Raw genomic sequence first — 20,440 nt, 5'->3', positions numbered from 1 at the left:
AGATACTTCTAGGGCCAGTGCCGCAGCTCAATAGGCTAATCTTCCGCCTGTGGCGCTGGCACCCCGGGTTCTAGTCCCGGTCAGGGTGCCGGATTCTGTCCCGGTTGCCCCTCTTCCAGGCCAGCTCTCTGCTGTGGCTGGGGAGGGCAGTGGAGGATGGCCCAAGTCCTTGGGCCCTGCACCTGCATGGGAGACCAGGAGAAGCACCTGGCGCCTGGCTTCAGATCAGCGCAGTGCGCTGGTTGCAGAGCACCGGGCATAGCGGCCATTGTGGGGTGAACCAACGGAAAAGGAAGACCTTTCACTCTGTCTCTCTGTCTCACTGTCCATTCTGCCTGTCAAAAAAAAAAGATATTTTTAATTTCCTTTTTTTAATGAACTTCTTCAGCTACCCTTGTATTACATGGGAAAGCTATGCACAGACTTTAAATATTTTTGCATCAAAATAAATTCACAGAACTTGTTACAACCTGACTAAATAGGAATTTGAGGCACTAAGAAGGATAAGACATCGGTTTGAAATGAATCCCTATCAGAGCAACATGAATTCTGCTAAATTTGAAGCGAGAATAAATATCAAATGTATCATGACGAGTAGGTATTTAATCTAGTGACTAAGATGCCCTTTGGGACATCTGCATAGCATATTGGAGTGCCTGAGTTCAAGTCCCAGCTCCACTGCTGAATCAAGCTTCCTGCTTTTGTGCACTCTGGGATGCAGTAGGTGATAGCTCAAATAATCAATTCTCTACCTTCTCCGTGGAAAAACTACAGAGTTCCTGGCTCCTTATGTTGGCTGTTGCAGGCATGGGGAGTGAATCAGCAGATGGGATTTCTCTCTCTCTCTCTCTCTCTCTCTCTCAAATAGAAAAGCATAAAAAAAATTATTTCCTCCATAAAAAAAAACTATCATGAAACTTGAGTATAAAGCTGGTGAATGAAAAATTTATAAGAGAAAATGCCCCCAAATGAATCAGCAGTTTACATACTGATAAGTCACTTTAAAAAAAAAAAATTGAAATGCAGAAATACAGAGAGAGAGAAAAAAATCTTCCATCTGCTGGTTCACTCTCCAAATGATCACAATGACTGGGGCTGGGCCAGGCTGAAGCCAGGGTCCAGGAGCTTCATCTGGGTCTCCCACATAGGTGCAGGGGCCCAAGGACCTTAGCCATTTTCTGCTGCTTTTGCAGCCATTAGCAGGCAGCTGGATCAGAAGTGGAGTACCTGGGACTTGAACTGATGCAATATGGGGATGCCAGTACTGCAGGTGGAGGCTTAATGTTCTACACTACAGTGCAGGCTCCTGATAAGTCATTTTATGTTGGAGGGGAAGCCCATAGCAGTGGCCTATCTACAAAAATTTTTGAGGAAAAAAATTAATCTCATTTGTGTCCTAATTGAAGAGAACTTAAGATTCATAGTAGAAATACTAAATAGAAATTATTATTTTAACTGAAAAGTGATCCCTGTTAAATGTGAGTGGGTATGAGAGGGAGGAGATGTACAATTTGGGACATGCTTAATTGGACTTGCCCCAAATGGTGGAGTTAGAAACGTGCCAGGGGATTCCAATACAATCCCATCCAGGTGGCATGTACCAATGCCATCTCACTAGTCCAAGTGATCAATTTCAGTTCACAATTGATCACACTGACAGGTCTAAGACTCAAAGGGATCACACAAACAAGACTAGTGTCTGCTAATACTAGCTGATAGAATCAAAAAGGGAGAGAACTATCCAACATGGGAATACACAGCAAACTCATAGAATGGCAGATGTCCTAAATAGCACTCTGGCCTCAGAATCAGCCCTTAAGGTATTTGGATCTGGCTGAGAGCCCATGAGAGTATTTTAGGCATGGAAAGCCAAGACATTCTGGGAAAACGAAAAAAAAAAAAAAAAAAGAAGACCTAAATGAAAGATCTCTGCGAGTGAGATCCCAGTGGAAAGAACAGGGCCATCAAAGAAGGAGGTACCTTTCTCTGAAGGGAGGAGAGAACTTCTACTTTGACTATGACCCTGTCTGAATAAGATCAAAGTCGGTGAACTCAAAAGGCTTCCATAGCCTTGGAAACTCATGACTAGATCCTGGGGAGATAACTGACGCCATAAACAAGAGTGTCAAATTGTTAAGTCAACAACAGGAGTCACTGTGTACTTACTTCTCATGTGGGATCTCTGTCCTTAATGTGTTGTCCAATGTGAAGTAATGCTATAACTAGTACTGAAACAGTATTTTACACTTTGTGTTTCTGTGTGGGTGCAAACTGATGAAATCTTTACTTAATATATACTAAATTGATCTTCTGTATATAAAGATAATTGAAGATGAATCTTGATGTGAATGGAATGGGAGAGGAAGCGGGAGATGGGAGGGATTCAGGTGGGAGGGAAGTTATGGGGGGGGGAGCCATTGTAATCCATAAACTGGAAATTTATATTTACTAAATAAAAAAAGAAATTATTATTTCTACAAGTAGAAATGTTAATTGTTTGTTAAAGTATAATTAGTCCTTTATAATTCATTAGTTTATATTGTCCTCTAATAGCAAGTTTTCAAAGAATAAAATATTTTTATCAGTTATGTACAGGTAAAATTATTTTATTTTTTATAAAATATCACAAAATACTGTGTGTATGCTACATTGTTATCAAGTGGTTCATTTTGGTGAAACTATTGGCCAAACCATATTTTGTTTTTCAAAATATAATATAAGGAAACAAAGGATATTCATGGAGTTTGTTTAAAAAATAGCTCTTACTCTTTTATATCCTGAAATAGTAAAAATTTTAAATTTACTTTTTAAAGCTCTAATATGTTCTTGTATACAATATTTTTCTTTTAAAATAAACATCCAGTTTTATCAGTAGGAATTTCAGATATCTTCACTGTTTATTTCAGGGAAGGTTTTTTTTATTTATTTTATATAATGAATGCAGTCATCATAGGTTCCAGATGAAATAAATGGTATCCCAAATTGGGACACTTTGAGTTGAATTGAAAAAAAGGAGATAACCAAAATGTGGGAAGAGTGTAAGGAATCCCGAGGTAGAGTGAAATACCTCTTGGAATACCCAAGCCCAAGGTAACAAGGGACATAAAGCAGGAGACTTGTAGGAAGGACAGCTTTGCCTACAGAATCCAGTCAACCTGAGGTGACAGTAGTGGGTGGGAGTCTGAAAATGAGGAGCTTGGCCTCACTGTCCTCCCTCACTCGGGGCACTTGATTGGTAGATCCAAGCTGAGACGAGAAGGCATGAGACTTAATGTCATAGTCCCTTCAGGTTGGTCTCCTGAGGCAGAGAGCAAGGTAGAAAAAGGTACAGAGTGCATTTCACAAAGACAAAGGAAACCTAAAGCAACGATGTGAAGAAAGTCATGAGGAAAGACAAGTGTGCAGCCCATTATATCCTTTCTCTTCATAAAGAGGGAGATCTTTGGAAATGATTGGCAAAAGAAAGGATACGGAGAACTGAGAAGAATTTCATTCTGTTAATGAGCCAGATTGAACTCTGTCAACTGGCCAAATATTCTTAGTACAGCTGTTGCACAGGGGAAAAAAAAAAAAAACTCAGCCTTGAAGCCAGCAGTGTATTCTTTATAGATAATAATAATGATGTGCTGATGATGTCATTACTTTGTTTCAGGGTTGTACCTGACAAACTATGCTCTCTGGCCTTGGGAATGAGTTATACGGTTTTGAGAATATTTGGTATGCATTTTTGGCAATATTTTCATTACATCAAATTATTTGTTTTTTTGATGTGTCTATATATTTAGAATTTAAAAAATGATAAAATGATGCAGAACAATAAGGAGGAATTTCTATGCAGAACTTAGCAGATAGTTAAAGTGAGAATGTCTAATGTAATGTCCATCCAAACTTAAAAATATGCATATTATTTTATTTGATAGTATGAGACAATCTAATCTGCAGTATGTCTATCATCTCTTAAGAATGGTTTGATAAACTGATACAAAACCTTTGTTTAAGAACAAAAGCTATATTTTGCATTGTTTTCTCATGTAGGAAGTCACTACCCTGGAATTGTGCTTTTAAACCTTCCTATCACTGAAGACACTGAATATGTTTCAAATATTTACATCTTCAACAGAAGCGATTGATTCTTCTTGGGGGGGAGGAGAACTTTATTCTTTGGCTTTCTTAAATATCAGAAACTGGATTCCAAATCCACTTTATATTAGAAACTGTAATTCAAGTAGTTGGTTAAAAGTACTGATTGGGTAAAGAAATAAGATTGGGCCGGCGTGATGGCTCACTTGGCTAATCCTCTGCCTGCGGTGCTGGTACTCCGGATTCTAGTCCCGGTTGGGTTGCTGGATTCTGTCCCAGTTGCTCCTCTTACAGTCTAGCTCTTGGCTGTGGCCCCGGAAGGCAGTGGAGGATGGCCCAAGTGCTTGGGCCCTGTACCTGCATGGGAGACCAGGAGGAAGCACCTGGCTCCTGGCTTCGGATCTGCGCAGCGTGCCGGCTATAGCGGCCATTTGGGGGGTGAACCAACGGAAAAAAAGGAAGACCTTTCTCTCTGTCTCTCTCTCTCACTGTCTAACTCTGCCTATCAAAAAAAAAAAAATTGGACTGTTATGAAGACTGAGAGGAATGTAATAAAAATGTTTACACAATCAAACTATGGTTCTAATGGAGATCAGGGATTCATGCTACATCTAGATTAATTTGTATGATTAAAAGTAGGCATTTTAACTGGGAAAAATTCAAGCATATATTAATGCTGGACAGATAAGGAGATATTTGCAACGGAAGAGGTAGTATAGGAAATATCAAGTGAACCAGCAGTTTCCTGGATCAGAAAGTAAGCCATTGAGGCTGATTCATTTTTGAATGGGAGAGGGTAAAATAAGAGTATTATAGATGTAAACTGTCTCTCAATATTTCAGGTCTAAGCTATGATAGAATTAAAGAAGAGGATTGATATTTTTCTGATATACATTTAAAGATAACCCTACTTGCTGGAGGGGAGAAATACTTAACAGGAAACAAATGTGTAGAAAAAGAAAAGAGAGACTTGCTGAAGTCTGAGTTACTGGGTTCTGGAAGTTGTACAGAAACAATTGTATAGAGACAGTTGTACAGAGACAATCAACACAACCAAGATTAATATAGATCGGAAAAATACAGTGGGGAGTATTAAAAGTGAATAGCAGACAGAGGCTTTAAGACTTTAGCAACCATAACAAAAATATTATCATTCATTGAGAGAGGAAATCTAGGTAATGGACATTGGCAGGCTTCAAGAGTCATGAGAAAAGAGGACCCTGGTAATGTCATAAGATGGTCAATCATTAGAAACTTTAGTTCTGAGAACCCAGTTCTGGTGCCTTTGGGGTGCTGGGGTGTGTATGGGGGTTACCCAGTTGCCCATGAATGCATGATTATTTCTCCACTTCTAGCTGAGAGGCAACACTTTTGCTGAAGCAGTACTGCCTCTTAAGAGTATGTGCAGGTTTCTCAGGCAGCCCCGGTGTTCCCTTGGACCTGAAGTCTTCTGAATCTGGAGCTACTACTAAGAACAGCAAAGATTTGCATTTTCAGTTGCTTTCCTCACTACCTTGATAAATAACAATTATACACTGCAAAGTCATTTTTTAGTCATTGAAAATTTCACGAGGATCTTAGAAAATTCAATGAGTTCACAAAATCAGTGTTTTAGTACCTCTATTTTAGTTAATTTCTCCTAAATTTTTCATATAGAAATCAACAAAAATTTTGATATGCATTCTAAATAACATGTACAAAATTCTTTTTTTTTCTTTTTTTTTCATACATATGTGTATACGCATGAATACAGTGATGGCTAATGCACATGTGTGTATGAATCCTATGGGGAACCAGAAAATGGTGCAGTTAACTTTTAGGGATGTTGACAGCTAACTTTGGAGCTGAGCCTTGAAGGACTAGCTGGAGGCTGGGAAATGCATTCCAAGCTGAGGGTTATGATTGAGGAGGGAAACAGGCAGTAGGATTGTAATGAAGATCGGTGCCCCTTTGTGCCCCTCCTTACGGAGCCCTACCTAAATCATGGCCTCTGTCTAAGGACTGTAGAGAGCCAAGGGAAAGGGTTTTAAGCAGATCAGGGATGTGCTCACATGTGTCTTAGCAGGTGTCTCTGTAGAGGGGCTGCCATGGCTGGAAACCCTTTGGTTTGTTTTCTGCTTTCTTCAGGGGTCTAAACTATTTGCAAAGCATCATCAAACCCTGCAATCATCTTTGAAAATTGTCTTATCTGTTGGCAATGTAATGGGAAAGCAGTCCTGTGTAATTAGATATTTTCTAGTCATGTGCCTCCGTGTACTAAAATTTCACATGCAATGGTGAAGTTTGTGGCAGTTTCCTAGAAAGCAAAACACAATAAATTGTTGATCCAAAAAAAGTATGAAAGGACAAAATATCAAAGATGAAAAAAGAGAGAGAGAGGTGAATACAGTTGAAATACTCTTAGTCATTTCCTATTGTTGACTATTGATTTCTTGTCCTCAGAAGTCCCTCTCCTTTACTCAGCAGACTCATAGAATGGCGGATGTCCTAAATAGCACTCTGGCCTCAGAATCAGCCCTAAAGGCACTCGGATCTGGCTGAAAAGCCCATGAGAGTATTTCAGGCATGGAAAGCCAAGACACTCTGGCAAAAAGATCTCTGCGAGTGAGATCCCAGTGGAAAGAACAGGTCTTCAAAGAGGGAGGTGCCTTTCTCTGAAGGGAGGAGAGAACCTCCACTTTGACTATGACCGTGTCTAAACAAGATAAGAGTCAGAGAACTCAAGGGGCTTCCATAGCCTTGGAAACTCATGACTGGTGCATAGGGAGATTACTGATGCCATAAACAGGAGTGTCAATTGGTAAAGTCAACAACAGGAGTCACTGTGCACTTACTCCTCATGTAGGATCTCTGTCCTTAATGTGCTGTACACTGAGGCTTAATGCTATAACGAGTACTCAAACAATATATTTCACTTTGTGTTTCTATGGGGGTGCAAACGATTGAAATCTTTACTTAATGTACACTAAACTGATCTTCTGTTAAAAAAAAAATATCAATTCCCAACTTGACTCTCACTGGGATTAAACATGACAATAGGTCTGATTTGATTTCATCATCATTAAAAAAAAATCATCTATTATTTTTCACTTTATGTTTCTGTGTGGGAGCAAACTGTTGAAATCCTTACTTAAGGTATACTAAGCTGATCTTCTGTATATTAAGATAATCGAAAATGAATCTTGATGTGAATGGAAGGGGAGAGGGAGTGGGAAAGGGGAGGGTTGTGGGTGGGAGGGACGGTATGGGGGGGGAAGCCATTGTAACCCATGAGTCGTACTTTGGAAATTTATATTCATTAAATAAAAGATAAAAAAAAAGAAGTCCCTCTCTTTAACCCAGCCCTGAAAAGAGTGAAACCTGAAAGTAGCAGGAGTGCTGGTTAAGTGCAGAGATTGAAGGCAAAATGATGAGATGACAAAAGGAACTTTAAACTCCTTCCTTCATCAATGGTGAATTCATGCAGATGAAGATAAGGACAAAAAATTCTAAAATTAGAATCTAATGAAGCCTCTCATATGATTTCCAAGGGGAATCACTTTATAAGCTGCGGGTTGCCCTCAGATGCATAGGGTCTGCCTATCTTTATTGGCCTTTGTCACAGGAATAGCATCTTAAATTCTTAATCTCTAACATATCATGCAAAAATAAAATGATGATTACAGTTCCTTTCTTCTAAGGATCTTAATCTTCCCAACATTAATTAATGAAGACTCATAACAGCCTATGAGGTTGGTAAATATTATGCTATTAAGGAACAAAACACTATGTACTGAGATTCTGTTAAATAATGAAGAAAACATTTGTATAGGTAAATATGAGACTTTTGCTTCTTGAAAAGTAAATTACCATTTCTTTATTTTAGATAATCTCTAGATTCTTGAGTAACTTGGGAGTGAAAAGCTATGACTCAGTTTTGCAAAAGCATTTAAAAAAGATGAGTAAAGGCTTTTATCTTGGTTTAGCAATTATTATGTTTATCTCAGAGGGTAAAAATTTGACTCCCATATCTACACTCACCTTGTTATGGGTAAATTGCTTAATCTCCTTATTAATCATGTTCCCCAACCGTAAAACATGTACAAAATTCTAAAAAGATTACAATCTACTAGTTTTTTATGACTGTCAAAATAAGAATTTTTTTAAAACACACATTGCTTCTAGTGATTAACAATCCTATCTATAGTTAAATTATCAGATAATTTTAAATATTTTTAGAGTGATGCCTTATCATATTTGTATAATTTAAACATATATATAGATATTAAATGCTTAATTTTAAAACAAAGTTACCATAACTTCAAGCATTTTCATGGAGAATTTGTAATCATTGTATATTTTACAGGAAGTATTCCTGGACCATTAATTTTTAAAATGACAGTAGAAACTTCTTGTACCTTTCGGGATTCAGAACAATGTACTCGCATAGGACGTTGCTGGATGTATGACAAGACAAAAATGGCCTATCAATTTATAGGAATATGTAAGTTATATATAATCAAGAACTGTATAGAAATACAATTGTTTTAAAAGCTTAAGGATGTTTACAATCAGATCAAGAAACAATAAACCAGGAACAAATAAATAGTTTGATTGAGTTTATGATACACAGAAAATGTTTTAGAAACCAAAGTAACATAGGATTTCTGTAAATATTTGAGTCATTGCATTAAATACACAATAGGTCTATGCTGATTCTCAAAGAAGGAGTGGAAAATAGTAGAATTTCAGTTTGGGAGCTAACTTTGCCTGCTTCTGATCAAGTATAAAAACAGACTGATTGATCATGTGACACTTTCCATTTCCATGGATAAGAGTTAAGTAAATCTGAGCCAAATTATTAAACCTCTTGGAATCATGAAGAGAATCTTATCTTTCTTAGATGTAAATCTTACATTTTTCTTCTGTTCAATGGTGTAATGTATCTTGGAACTTAGCAAGCAATTTGTTGAACAAATAACGGACATAGGGATGCTGTGGTGGTGGAGACAATGGTCAAAGTGTTGGGAAAATCTACGTAGGTTTGTATTACTTTTTTTAAAAAAGAGATTTATTTATTTTATTTGAAAGAGTTACACAGAGAGAGAAGAGGCAGGGAGAGAGAGAGGTCTTCCATCTGCTGGTTCACTCCCCAATTGGCTGCAACGGACAAAGTTGGGCCAATCCAAAGCCAGGAGCCAGGAGCTTCCTCTGGGTCTTATCATGCACATGAAGGGACCTGGACCATCTTCCACTGCTTTCCCAGGCCACAGAAGAGAGCTGGATTAGATGTGGAGCAGCCAGGACGTGAACCAGCACCCAAAAGGGGTGCAGCACTGCAGGAAGCAGCCCTACTCGCCATGCCATAGCACTGGCCCCAGAGGCATTGTTTTTAAGGAAGTCTTTTTAAAACATTGCTGAGAGATCACTCATGGGAACCAGAAAGGGGGGGGGCATGGTATATACAAATGATAAAGAAATGAAAACATACCATTACAAAAAAAATCAGTAATAAAGAAAGGGCCTGGTCTTGATATGTAGCAGGTGAAGCCACCACTTGCAATGCTGGCATCCCATATAGGTGCTGGTTCCTGCTCTGCCTTCCTCAATTCCAATCCAGATCCCTGCTGATGGCTTGCAAAAAGCAGTGGGAGAGTGACCAAGTGCTTGGTTTCTGTCACCCATGTTAGAGGCCCAGGGGAAGATCCTGGCTCCTGGCTTTGGCTTGGCCTAACCCCTGGCTATTGCAGGCATCTGGAGCATGAACCAGCAGATCAAAGACTTCTCTCTCCATCTCTTTCTCTGTAGGTCTGACTTTCAAATAAAATAAATAAGTTTTTGAAAAAATAATAATAATAATAAAGGACAGCAAGAGAGGAGTATTGGAACAAAAGAATAAAAAATAGAAACCCAATTAACAATAATATATCCTTACTTACAATTAATTAAAGGTCAATTGATTCAATTATTTAATAAAAAATCAGAGCAAGGCTGAATCTAGTGTTATATCTCAAGGACCTAGAAAAAAATTGAGCCAAAATTCAGCAGAAGGAAGAAAATAATAAAGATAAGAGCAGAAGCAAATGAAAAGAGATTAGAAAAGAAAAGAAAAAGGTCAATGAAATTGAATTTCTTTATTTTTTTTTGCAATGATAAGCAAAACTGATAGACTTTTGGTTAGAATAACAAAGTTAAAAGACAGATCAAACAAATGAAATTACAAATGAAAGAGGAACCATTATAAAGAACGCAATAACCTTTATGAATAGTTATATACCAACACACTGAATAAATGTGTATAAAATTTAAAATTTCCTACAAATGCATAACTTACTAAGAATCATGAAGGAGAAAATCTATCTAGATCTTAATAATAAGGAGATCAAATCAGTAATCAAAACTTTTCAACAAAGAAAAGTCTAGGAACTGATGGAATCACTGGTGAAATGTACCAAACAGTTAAGGAATAAATAATATTAATTCCTTTCAAATTATTCCAAAAATGGAAGAGGAAGGAATGTAGCAAATCAACATAATAAGGACAAATGTGATCAATCCTCAGTCATGTTATGTGAACAGATAAAAGCTTTTCATTTAAACTTTATTTAATGAAATTTTACAGAATTCATGCAATTGTTCTAATATTTTGTAGTGGAATCTTTAAGGTTTTCTAAATATCATGCCATCTGTGGAGATGGTTGTACATCTTCCTTTATAATTTACATAAATTTTTATTTCTTTATTTTGCATAACTGCTTTGGCTAGGAATTTCCATACTATATTAAATAGAAGTGGTAAGGGTGAACATCTCTGCTCTTTTATGAATTCTAAACAAAAAGTCACTAGTTAAAACCACAATGTCAAAATTACAATGAAAGATTGCCTCACACTTCTAAAATTTTGTGGAAAAACAGAATTATAGGATAAGTTTATTTTAGGAGAAAAAAATTTGAAAACATTTTTTTATAATTTGCATTTTCCATGAGTTTCCTAAGGACCACTTATGTATGCTACTGGATATCAAGACCTGTTACAAAACTATAAAAATAATACAGAGCAGTATCAGTTAAAGTAGCATCACATTGACCAGCATAACAGAATCAAGAAAACAGAAACAAATTTTAACAAGTACCCTCATCTGATTCATGGTGGAGACAGTGCAATAGTAATAACAAAAGGATAGATAACAGAAAAGGGACCAAATACTTGAAATAACTCTTCATAAAAATGAATAACCAAATTGCTAATAAATAACAGAATGGATGGCAAACTGTGGTAAATTCAACAACAGAATCCTATACATCAATGAAAATGAAAGTTACACAACTATAAAAAGAAAGAATGAATCGCTCAAGTCTAATTTTGAAGGAAAGTAGAGAAATGAATGTAAACATGCTCATGATTTGATTTACCTATTTTGACCCATTATATATGCATATAAGCTTTCTAAAATCAAAGAAAACTAAAGTTTGTGGGTTAGTACCTTGAGGAATTGTGAGGAGGGATTCTGGCATGTGAACAATGGTTTATTGCTGATCCCAGTACTGTGCCCACTGTATTTAGTTTGTGAAAAATTATCAAACAATACTTTTCATAAAAAGAATTTAGTTGTATTAATAACATTAACATAGATCTTAGGAGTTCAGTTTGACAGTTTTTGATAACTGATAGACCTGTAGAAACAGCATCCAAAACAGGATAGAGGAATTTCTTCCATGGCACTCCCTTTCCAGTTAATTTCTTTCCTCCCATACAAATCTGTTTCAGATTTCTATTAAAATTATATTAGTTTTACCTGGGCTAGGGCCCAGGCACTGGTCTCCTTTGAAGAGAGGAGCTCAGTTAAGCCTACACCAACAGACAAGAAGAAAACTTCCCTCTGAGGGGAAAAAAAAAGGAGATTTACCACACCAAACATGAGTGTGTCACCTCAGACACACCCTTCACCCTGGAACACAGAACAGAGCTCCTAGGTATTCCCTGAAAGCATACACTCCACTAATAATCTCAGACATGGTCCAACGATAAAAGCCACCACGGTGAAAAACAAAACAAAACAAAACAAAAAAACAAAAAACAAAAAAAAACAAAGAAACCAACAAGTATCTCCATAGATGCCAAATAACAAACTCTCCAATTCAAGAAACAAAAATAAGGAAGACAACATGACACCCCAAAAAGAATACAACACTTCTATACTAAATTGTGAAGATGATGCGATTGAAGAAATGCCAGAAATGGAATTAAAAACATTGATCAAGGCCAGCGCCGCGGCTCACTGGGCTAATCCTCTGCCTTGCGGTGCCAGCACACCGGGTTCTAGTCCCGGTCGGGGCACCAGATTCTGTCCCAGTTGCCCCTCTTCCAGGCCAGCTCTCTGCTGTGACCAGGGAGTGCAGTGGAGGATGGCCCAAGTACTTGGGCCCTGCACCCCATGGGAGACCAGGATAAGCACCTGGCTCCTGCCATCAGATCAGCGTGGTGTGCCGGCCGTGGCGCGCTGGCCGCGGTGGCCATTGGAGGGTGAACCAACAGCAAAGGAAGACCTTTCTCTCTGTCTCTCTCTCTCACTGTCCACTCTGCCTGTCAAAAAACAAACAAACTAACAAACAAACAAAAAACATTGATCATAGGATAACTTAGAAGTAATCAGAAGCAAATGCACAAACTAATGAAATCCATACATGACATAAAAGAAATTTTCTCCCACAAAATTGAGATCTTAAAGAGAAATCAAAATGAAATCTTGGAGGGGTTGGCACCGTGGCTCAGTTGGCTAATCCTCTGCCTGCGGTGCCAGCATCCCATATGGGCACCGGGTTCTAGTCCTGGTTGTTCCTCTTCCAGTCCAGCTCTCTGCAGTGGCCTGGGAGGGCAGTGGAGGATGGCTCAAGTGCTTGGGCGCCTGCACCCATGTGGGAGACCAGGAGGAAGCACCTGGCTCCTGGCTTCGGATCAGCGTGGCACCGGCTGCAGCAGCCATTTGGGGTGTGAACGAACAGAAGGAAGACCTTTCTCTCTGTGTCTCTCTCTCATTGTCTAACTCTATCTGTCAAATAAATTAAAAAAAAAATTGAAATTTTGGAAATGAAGAATTCTATAGAAGAAATAAAAATGCAGTGGAGAGCCTTAACAACAGAATTGGTGAAGCAGAAGAATATCTGACTCAAAAGACAAAGCATAGGAAACTATACAGTCAGACTCAATAGAAATTAGAAAACTAAAAACACTGTTAGGAATCTATAAGGTACTATAGAATAACCTAACATATGAGTTCTAGGAGTTCCTGAAGGCATGGAAAGAGACAAAGGATTAGAAGGCCTTTTTAATGAAATAACAGAAAATGTCCCCAATTAGGAGGAAAAAAGGGACATCCAAGGAGAGGAAGCAAATAGAACTCTTAATAAACATGACCAGAAAAGATCTTCACCACAACACATTGTAATCAGACTCCCACAGTAAAATATAAAGAAAAGATTCTAAAATGTGCATGAGAGAAACGCCAGATTACTCTCAGAGGATCTCCAATTAGACTCACAGTGGACTTCTCATTAGAAACCCTACAGGCTAGTAGAGAATGGTGAGATATATTCCAAGTACTAAGACAAAAAAATTGTCAAACCAGAATACTATACCCTGCGAAGCTCTCATTTATGAACAAAGGTGAAATAAAGACCATGACAAACAGAAATTGAAAGAATTTGTCACCACTCGTACAACCCTGCAGAAGATGCTTAAGGATGTGCTGCACAAAGAAACACAGAAACATGATCATCGCTACAGAAGAAGGAAAAGGAAGGAAATCTCCCCAGTAAAAATACACAAGAAATCCAAAGCACTAAATAGGAATATTTATGGAAAAGTGACAGGGCAAAGTCATTACTTATGAATAATCACCTTAAATGTAAATGGCCTTAATCTCCAGTTAAAAGACACAGACTGGCTGAATGGATTAAAAAGCAAAACCCATATATTTGCTGCCTGCAAGAAACACATTCCACTAACAAAGATGCACGCAGTCTGAAAGCAAAAGGATGGGAAAAGATAGTCCATGCTAACAGAAACCAAAAAGGAGCTGGTGTAGCCATTCTAATATCAGACAAAATAGACTTTAACACAAAAACTGTTAAGAGAGACAAAGAAGGACACTATGTAATGATTAAGGGATCAAATAAACATGAAGATGTTAACTATTATAAACACATATGCACCTAATTTCAGGGCACCAGGCTGTTTAAAAGAAATGTTAGGGGATCTAAAGGGAGGCATAGATGTAGACTCAAATACAACAGTAATAGGGGATTTCAATACTCCACTTTCAGCAAAGGACAGATCAACCAGACAGAAAATCAGCAAAGAAACAGCAGTTAATCGATACTATAGACTAATAGACTTAGTAGATATCCACAGAATTTATTATCCTACAGTTGCAGAATACACATTCTTCTCACCAGTGCATGAAACCTTCTCTAGGATTAACTTCATGTTAGGCCATAAAACAAGTCTCAACAAATTCAAAAAAATAGAAATTATACTATGCATCTTCTCAGACCACAATGCAATGAAGGGGGAAATCAAAAACTCAGGAATCTCTAGAACATATGCAAACACATGGAGACTGAGCAATATGCTCCTGAATGAACAGTGGGTCATAGAAGAAATCAGAAGAGAAATCAAAAAATTTCTGGAAACACATGAAGATGACCATACAACATATCAAAACTTACGTGGTACAGCAAAAGCAGTGTTAAGAGTAAAGTTTATAGCAATTGGTGTCTGCATCAAGAAATTGGAAAGGCACCAAATGAATGAGCTATCTATGCATCTCAAGGATCTAGAAAAACATCATCAAATCAAACCCAAAACTAGTAGGAGAAAAGGAATAATTAAAATTAAAAAATAAATCAACAAAATTGAAACAAAAAATACAAAAGATCAACAAAATGAAGAGGTGGTTTTTATAAAAAATAAACAAAACTGACACACCATTGGCCCGACTAATCAAAAAAAAAAAAGGAGAGAGAAGACCCAAATCAATAAAATTAGAGATGAAAAAGGAAATGTAACAACTGACACCACAGAAATAAAAAGAATCAGCAGAAATTACTACAAAGAGCTGCATGCCAACAAACTGGGAAATCTAGAAGAAATGGATAGATTCCTGGACACATACAGCTTACCTAAATTGAGCCATGAATACATGGACAACATAAACAGACCCATTACCAAGACAGAAATTTAGTTAGTAATAAAGACCCTAAAACAAAGAAACCAGGACCAGATGGCTTCACTGCTGAATTCTACCAGACATTTAAAGAACTAACTCTGCTTCTTCCAAGTTATTCAGGGTAATTAATGTTTCATTATCTTTATTGTTACTTTACTATTGGAGTCTTGGAAATTCTCTCTTCTATTTCCTTGCATAGGTGTGCTACTATGATCTGTATTCATCCCAAGGTGCTTTGTAACACTAGCACTTACTGCTTCTAACTGTGACTTGGTAGTTATCTAATCTCCCTCCCTACCCCTTCTCCCACATTCTCCAAGTCTCTAGTAATTACTATTTTATGTTCAGATTGACTTAAAAAAAACTCTTCATCTATTTGTACTGGGAAAATGATAGATATTTCAAACATGAGAAAGAAAGAAAGAAAGAAAGAAAGAAAGAAAGAAAGAAAGAAAGAAAGAAAGAAAGAAAGAGAAAGAAAGAAAGAAAGAAAGAAAGAAAGAAAGAGAGAAAGAGAGACAGAGAGAGAGAGAAAGAGACAGAGAGAGAGAGAAAGAGAGAGAGAGAGAGAGAGAGAAAGAGAGAGAGAAAGAGAGAGAGAAAGAGAGAGAAAGAGAGAGAAAGAGAGAGAAAGAGAGAGAAAGAGAGAGAGAAAGAAGAGGAAGGAAGGAAGGAAGGAAGGAAGGAAGGAAGGAAGGAAGGAAGGAAGGAAGGAAGGAAGGAAGGAAGGAAGAAGGAAGGAGGAAAGAAAGCAAAGCACAGCTGCATGAAGTGACAGGTTCTAATTGCTATTAAGTTTTGAAAGCAGGCATTTAGGGCCAGCATTGTGGCACAGTGGTTTACACCACTGCTTGCAACACAGGCATCTTATATCACCAATACTGGTTTGATTCCCTGTTGCTCCACTTCTGATCCAATTTTCAACTAATGCGCCTTGGAAGAAAGTTGAAAATGGTCCAAATACTTGGTCGCTTGCCCACTCATGTGAGACCAGAATGGAATTCCTGGCTCCTATGTTTGGCATGGCCCAGACTTGGCTATTGCAGCCATTTGAAGTGAACCAGCAGATGGAAGATCTCTCTCTCTCTCTCTCCCTCTCTCTCTGTCTCTCCATCTCTCTGTTGCTCTGCCTTTCAAGTAAATAAATATTTTTAAAAGGTGAAACAAATTTCTTTTTATGTTTCAGAATTAACATATTATATGAAATAATGACATACCTTCTGTTTTGGGTCATATGACTAATGAGATCTTAAATGTTTAGTAAACACTAAAAATATCTTTTAAGATCACGTAATAATTTAATTTTGCACATAGGGAATATATACCTTTAGGGATGAACTACACTTACCTTTTTCTTGGTCAATGGTATTCTTTCCACAGACATTTTGTTTCTAAAACAACCTGATTATTGAATTTTTAAATTTCAGGTGTTTTTTGCAAATTATGCACTATATTCTTCACTGCTGTTGCATTTTATGTATATAAAGGTATTAGAAAGGAAAGCACTGAAAGCTTGCCTATGCCTATGAGGATTCTGAGAGTTAAAGGAGGGGAAAGAACTGATTTATAACTGGATCATCACTGTGTAAGAATTTCATGTTTTCTACTTTTCAATGTGATATTATATTGATAAAATATAAAATAATAATATAATTACATGTTTAACAAATGAGTATGCTTCATTTATTTCTGTAAATTTTATTGAGTAAAAATATAATAAAATTATAGTCTTAATGGCTATGAATTTTGAAGAAATATTATAAGAACATATTGCATGCTACCAATAGGAAATTGATAGTTTTATTGGCTGTTAAAGTTGAGGTGAAAATGGGAAAATGAAATAAGTGATTTCTTTTAATGGTGATAAAGCAACAGGTGTGTCCAAGATCTAATTATGTTAGTTAGTATTTCCTTCTCTTTAAACATTTCTTAAAATTTTTATTAAGATTTAATGATTGTACTTACGTGCAGAGTATAGTGTAAACATTTCAATGGACGTTTATAATGTATTCTGGCAGATTTTTCTCTCCATGTTATTAGTTTATGATTAGAGTCTGCAAGTTCCAGTCTTCTATTTGCTCAGAAAATTTATGATACATTTTTGTGAACTGTCGTCATCCTACTGTGCTGTGGAACACTAAGTTACTCCTTCTGTCTTAACCGTGTTTTGGTAACCATTGTCCAGCCTCCCTCTATCCACTTTCCACCCTTCTCAGATCCTAGTAATAGTTACTTTATGTTTGGATAGACTACTTTGGGTTCCACATAGGAGGGAGAACACACAGTATTTGCCTTTCTGTGTCTGGCAAGTTTCAGTGAATGTAATGTCTTCCAGTTCCATCCATTTTACTGTAGTCTCACTGCTAGGCAAATATCCTAAAGAAATGAAATCATTACATAGGTTCATTCTGATGGCAGCTTTATCATTTGGCCATGTAGTATATGGATGACAAAGTTTCCTGTAGTTTGTTCATGTTACTTTTTTTTTTTTTTTTTTTTTTTTTTTTTTTGACAGGCAGAGTGGACAGTGAGAGAGAGAGACAGAGAGAGAAAGGTCTTCCTTTTGCCGCTGGTTCACCCTCCAATGGCCGCCGCTGCAGCCGGCGCACCGCGCTGATCCTGGCAGGAGCCAGGAGCCAGGTGCTTTTCCTGGTCTCCCATGGGGTGCAGGGCCCAAGCACCTGGGCCATCCTCCACTGCACTCCCTGGCCATAGCAGAGAGCTGGCCTGGAAGAGGGGCAACCGGGACAGAATCCGGCGCCCCAACCGGGACTAGAACCCGGTGTGCCGGCGCCGCAAGGTGGAGGATTAGCCTATTGAGCCACGGCGCCGGCTTGTTCATGTTACTTTTCAATTGTGCTTTGGATTCAGGTCATATAATGAATATTAAATAAGTTAAAGTAATATTTCTTTTCAAAAATAGACCATTTAAAGCTTTTATTTGGATATTTATCTATGTGTTTATTTAAATGAAAAGCAGAGTAACAGAGATAGAGACAAAGAAGAGAGAAGGAGGGAGAGAGGGAGAGGGAGAGGGAGGGGGAGAGGGGAGAAGAGAGAGAGAATGAATGAATCTTCCATACATTGATTCACTCCCTAAATGCCAAACTAGGAATCAGAAACTCCATCTAGGTCTCCCACTCTCCCACATGGGTGGCAGGAACCCACATTCTTGGGCCATCATCTTCTGCTTTCCAGGCACCTTAACAGGAAGCTTGATCGGAAGCAGAGGTGGAACATGTTCACAGGCATTCTGATATGAGATGCAGAAGTCTCGGGCATTTTAATGTGCTGCACCACAACACTTGCTCCACTTAAAGCCATTTAAACATTATCATTTTCTTCATCTATGATTGGACAAGAAAAGATTTACCCAGAAAGTTTCTCCAGTCTACTGACCACCTTAAAATACATATTCTAAGTCTCCTTTAATTTAGTAATTATAAAATTCTGTATGACCACAAACCTTTACATTTTTATCTTCACTTGAATTTTATTGATAAAGGCTACCTATTAAGCTGAACTGATATATCCATTTGTGCTTTATACTTCATTTTATGATTAATCACTAGTCATGTGAAGAAATAGTCACATTTAAATGTAGAAAATGTGTCAATCATTTATGAGATTTTTCTGAAGCCAACATATGCCTGCAGAATTTTTGTTGTAATATTCATACAATATTTGTGCTTTCATCCAAATTATATTTTCCAAATATTGGCTAAAAATTAAGCTGCTGTATAGCAAAGATATTCTCTGCAACGCTTCCTGGTTCTCCTAGAAGTGATAACTGACAAAATTGCTTCTTATTTTTTTCTACTAGTCAATGACCTTGTGACTCAAGGTCACACGGTTGGAAGGAGGAGGAAATGTGATTGAAAGGGTATTCAAACCTTGCTTTATGTGCTTTTCTTCCTTAATTTCAACATTCATTTATGAAATGATAAAACCAGTCTTACATGAAACCCTGCTTCACTGACTCCTCTGTTTGAACCATCAGGATCACAGGGTGTCCAGGATCCGAAGATGAAAACCAGAATCTATCTTTAAAGATTCTACATGATTTTCTGCTGTGTCCTGTATTCTGAAGAGGATAATCACACATGGTGTTTACCTAGATTGCAGAAATTTATTTTTGCTAATCTGTATTTTAATAATAAAGGACCTTCTTGTGAAACATTTCTGGTTGCTTTCTGTAGGATTTTTAAACATAAGTTCATCAGACCTTGTCTTGACTGTTGAGGAACAGTTTTTTTCTTCTTTTTTTCATACTGTTTGTTGAAATCTTACTTACCATAGAGTTAAACATGTATAAAGTCAATTGAAAATAGATCTCAGTGGGAATAAGAAAGGGAGGAGGAAGAGGGGTAGGAGTATGGGTGAGGGAGAGAGAGAAAGAGAGAGAGAGAGAGAGAGAGATATCTTTCATCCACTCGTTCACTCTCCAGATGGATGCAGCTGGGTCAATCTGAAAACAAGAATCAGAAACTTGATCCTGATCTCCCCCATGGGTGGTGGGGGCCCAAGTACCTTCTAGGGCACATTAATAGGAACCTGGATGGGAAGCAGAGCAGCCAGGAGTCAAACCTGTACTTTGATATGGGACGTTGGTGTTACGAGCAACTACTTAGCCCACTGCACCACAAGGCTAGCCCTAAAAACTATTATTTAAACCTGACAAAATACTGATTCTAGGTAAAAATAGTAGTGGAGATTCAACTGTGCTGAAACATATTCAGACTATGATTGTATTGTGTTTGTATTCTGGCTACAAAGCTGCAGAAGTTTTGGGGAGACTTTACTGTATTTTCTTCATAAACTTATTTCTGGTGAAAGGGACAATGTAAATGAATATATACAAAACTAGAACTAGACTAGAAATTCATACAGAAGCACAAAAGACCTTGAATAGTCAAATCAATCTAGAACAAAAAAGAATAAAGCTGGAGGTCTCACAATACCAGGTTTCAAGATATAATAAGGTTATTGAAAGGAAAATCGCATGGTATTAACATAAAATCAGATACATAGTCTAATGCTTTGAATACTTCCCCTTTCTTTTATTAATTTTATAATGTCAAGGTTACATTTAGATCTTTGATTCCATTTGCATTGATTTTTGCGTAGGGTGAAAGGAAAGGGCCCAGATTTAAT

At 37.5% G+C, this 20,440-nt stretch overlaps 1 protein-coding gene across 4 annotated transcripts in view; it reads left to right on the top strand.

Moving 5' to 3' along the window:
* The window catches only part of SLCO6A1 (solute carrier organic anion transporter family member 6A1), a 98,050-nt gene extending 78,583 nt beyond the window's left edge, over positions 1-19,467 (top strand). For 3 of the 4 annotated variants that reach the window (XM_051853954.2, XM_051853953.2, XM_002713955.4), the window contains 4 exons: positions 3,653-3,717; positions 8,426-8,563; positions 16,714-16,871; positions 19,287-19,467. In XM_051853954.2, coding sequence (XP_051709914.2) covers positions 3,653-3,717; positions 8,426-8,563; positions 16,714-16,856 — 346 coding nt within the window. In that variant the 3' untranslated portion in view covers positions 16,857-16,871; positions 19,287-19,467. Of the gene's footprint in view, positions 1-3,652; positions 3,718-8,425; positions 8,564-16,713; positions 16,872-19,286 lie in introns of those variants that run through there. The other variant, XR_007922659.2, reaches the window with a different exon arrangement.
* Positions 19,468-20,440: the final 973 nt, after the last annotated feature.

This window comes from Oryctolagus cuniculus, chromosome 14, assembly GCF_964237555.1.
Source record: "Oryctolagus cuniculus chromosome 14, mOryCun1.1, whole genome shotgun sequence".
Taxonomy (NCBI): Eukaryota; Metazoa; Chordata; class Mammalia; order Lagomorpha; family Leporidae; genus Oryctolagus; species Oryctolagus cuniculus.
Note: the sequence above shows the minus strand (reverse complement) of the source record. Positions and strands in the feature narration are given on the sequence as shown.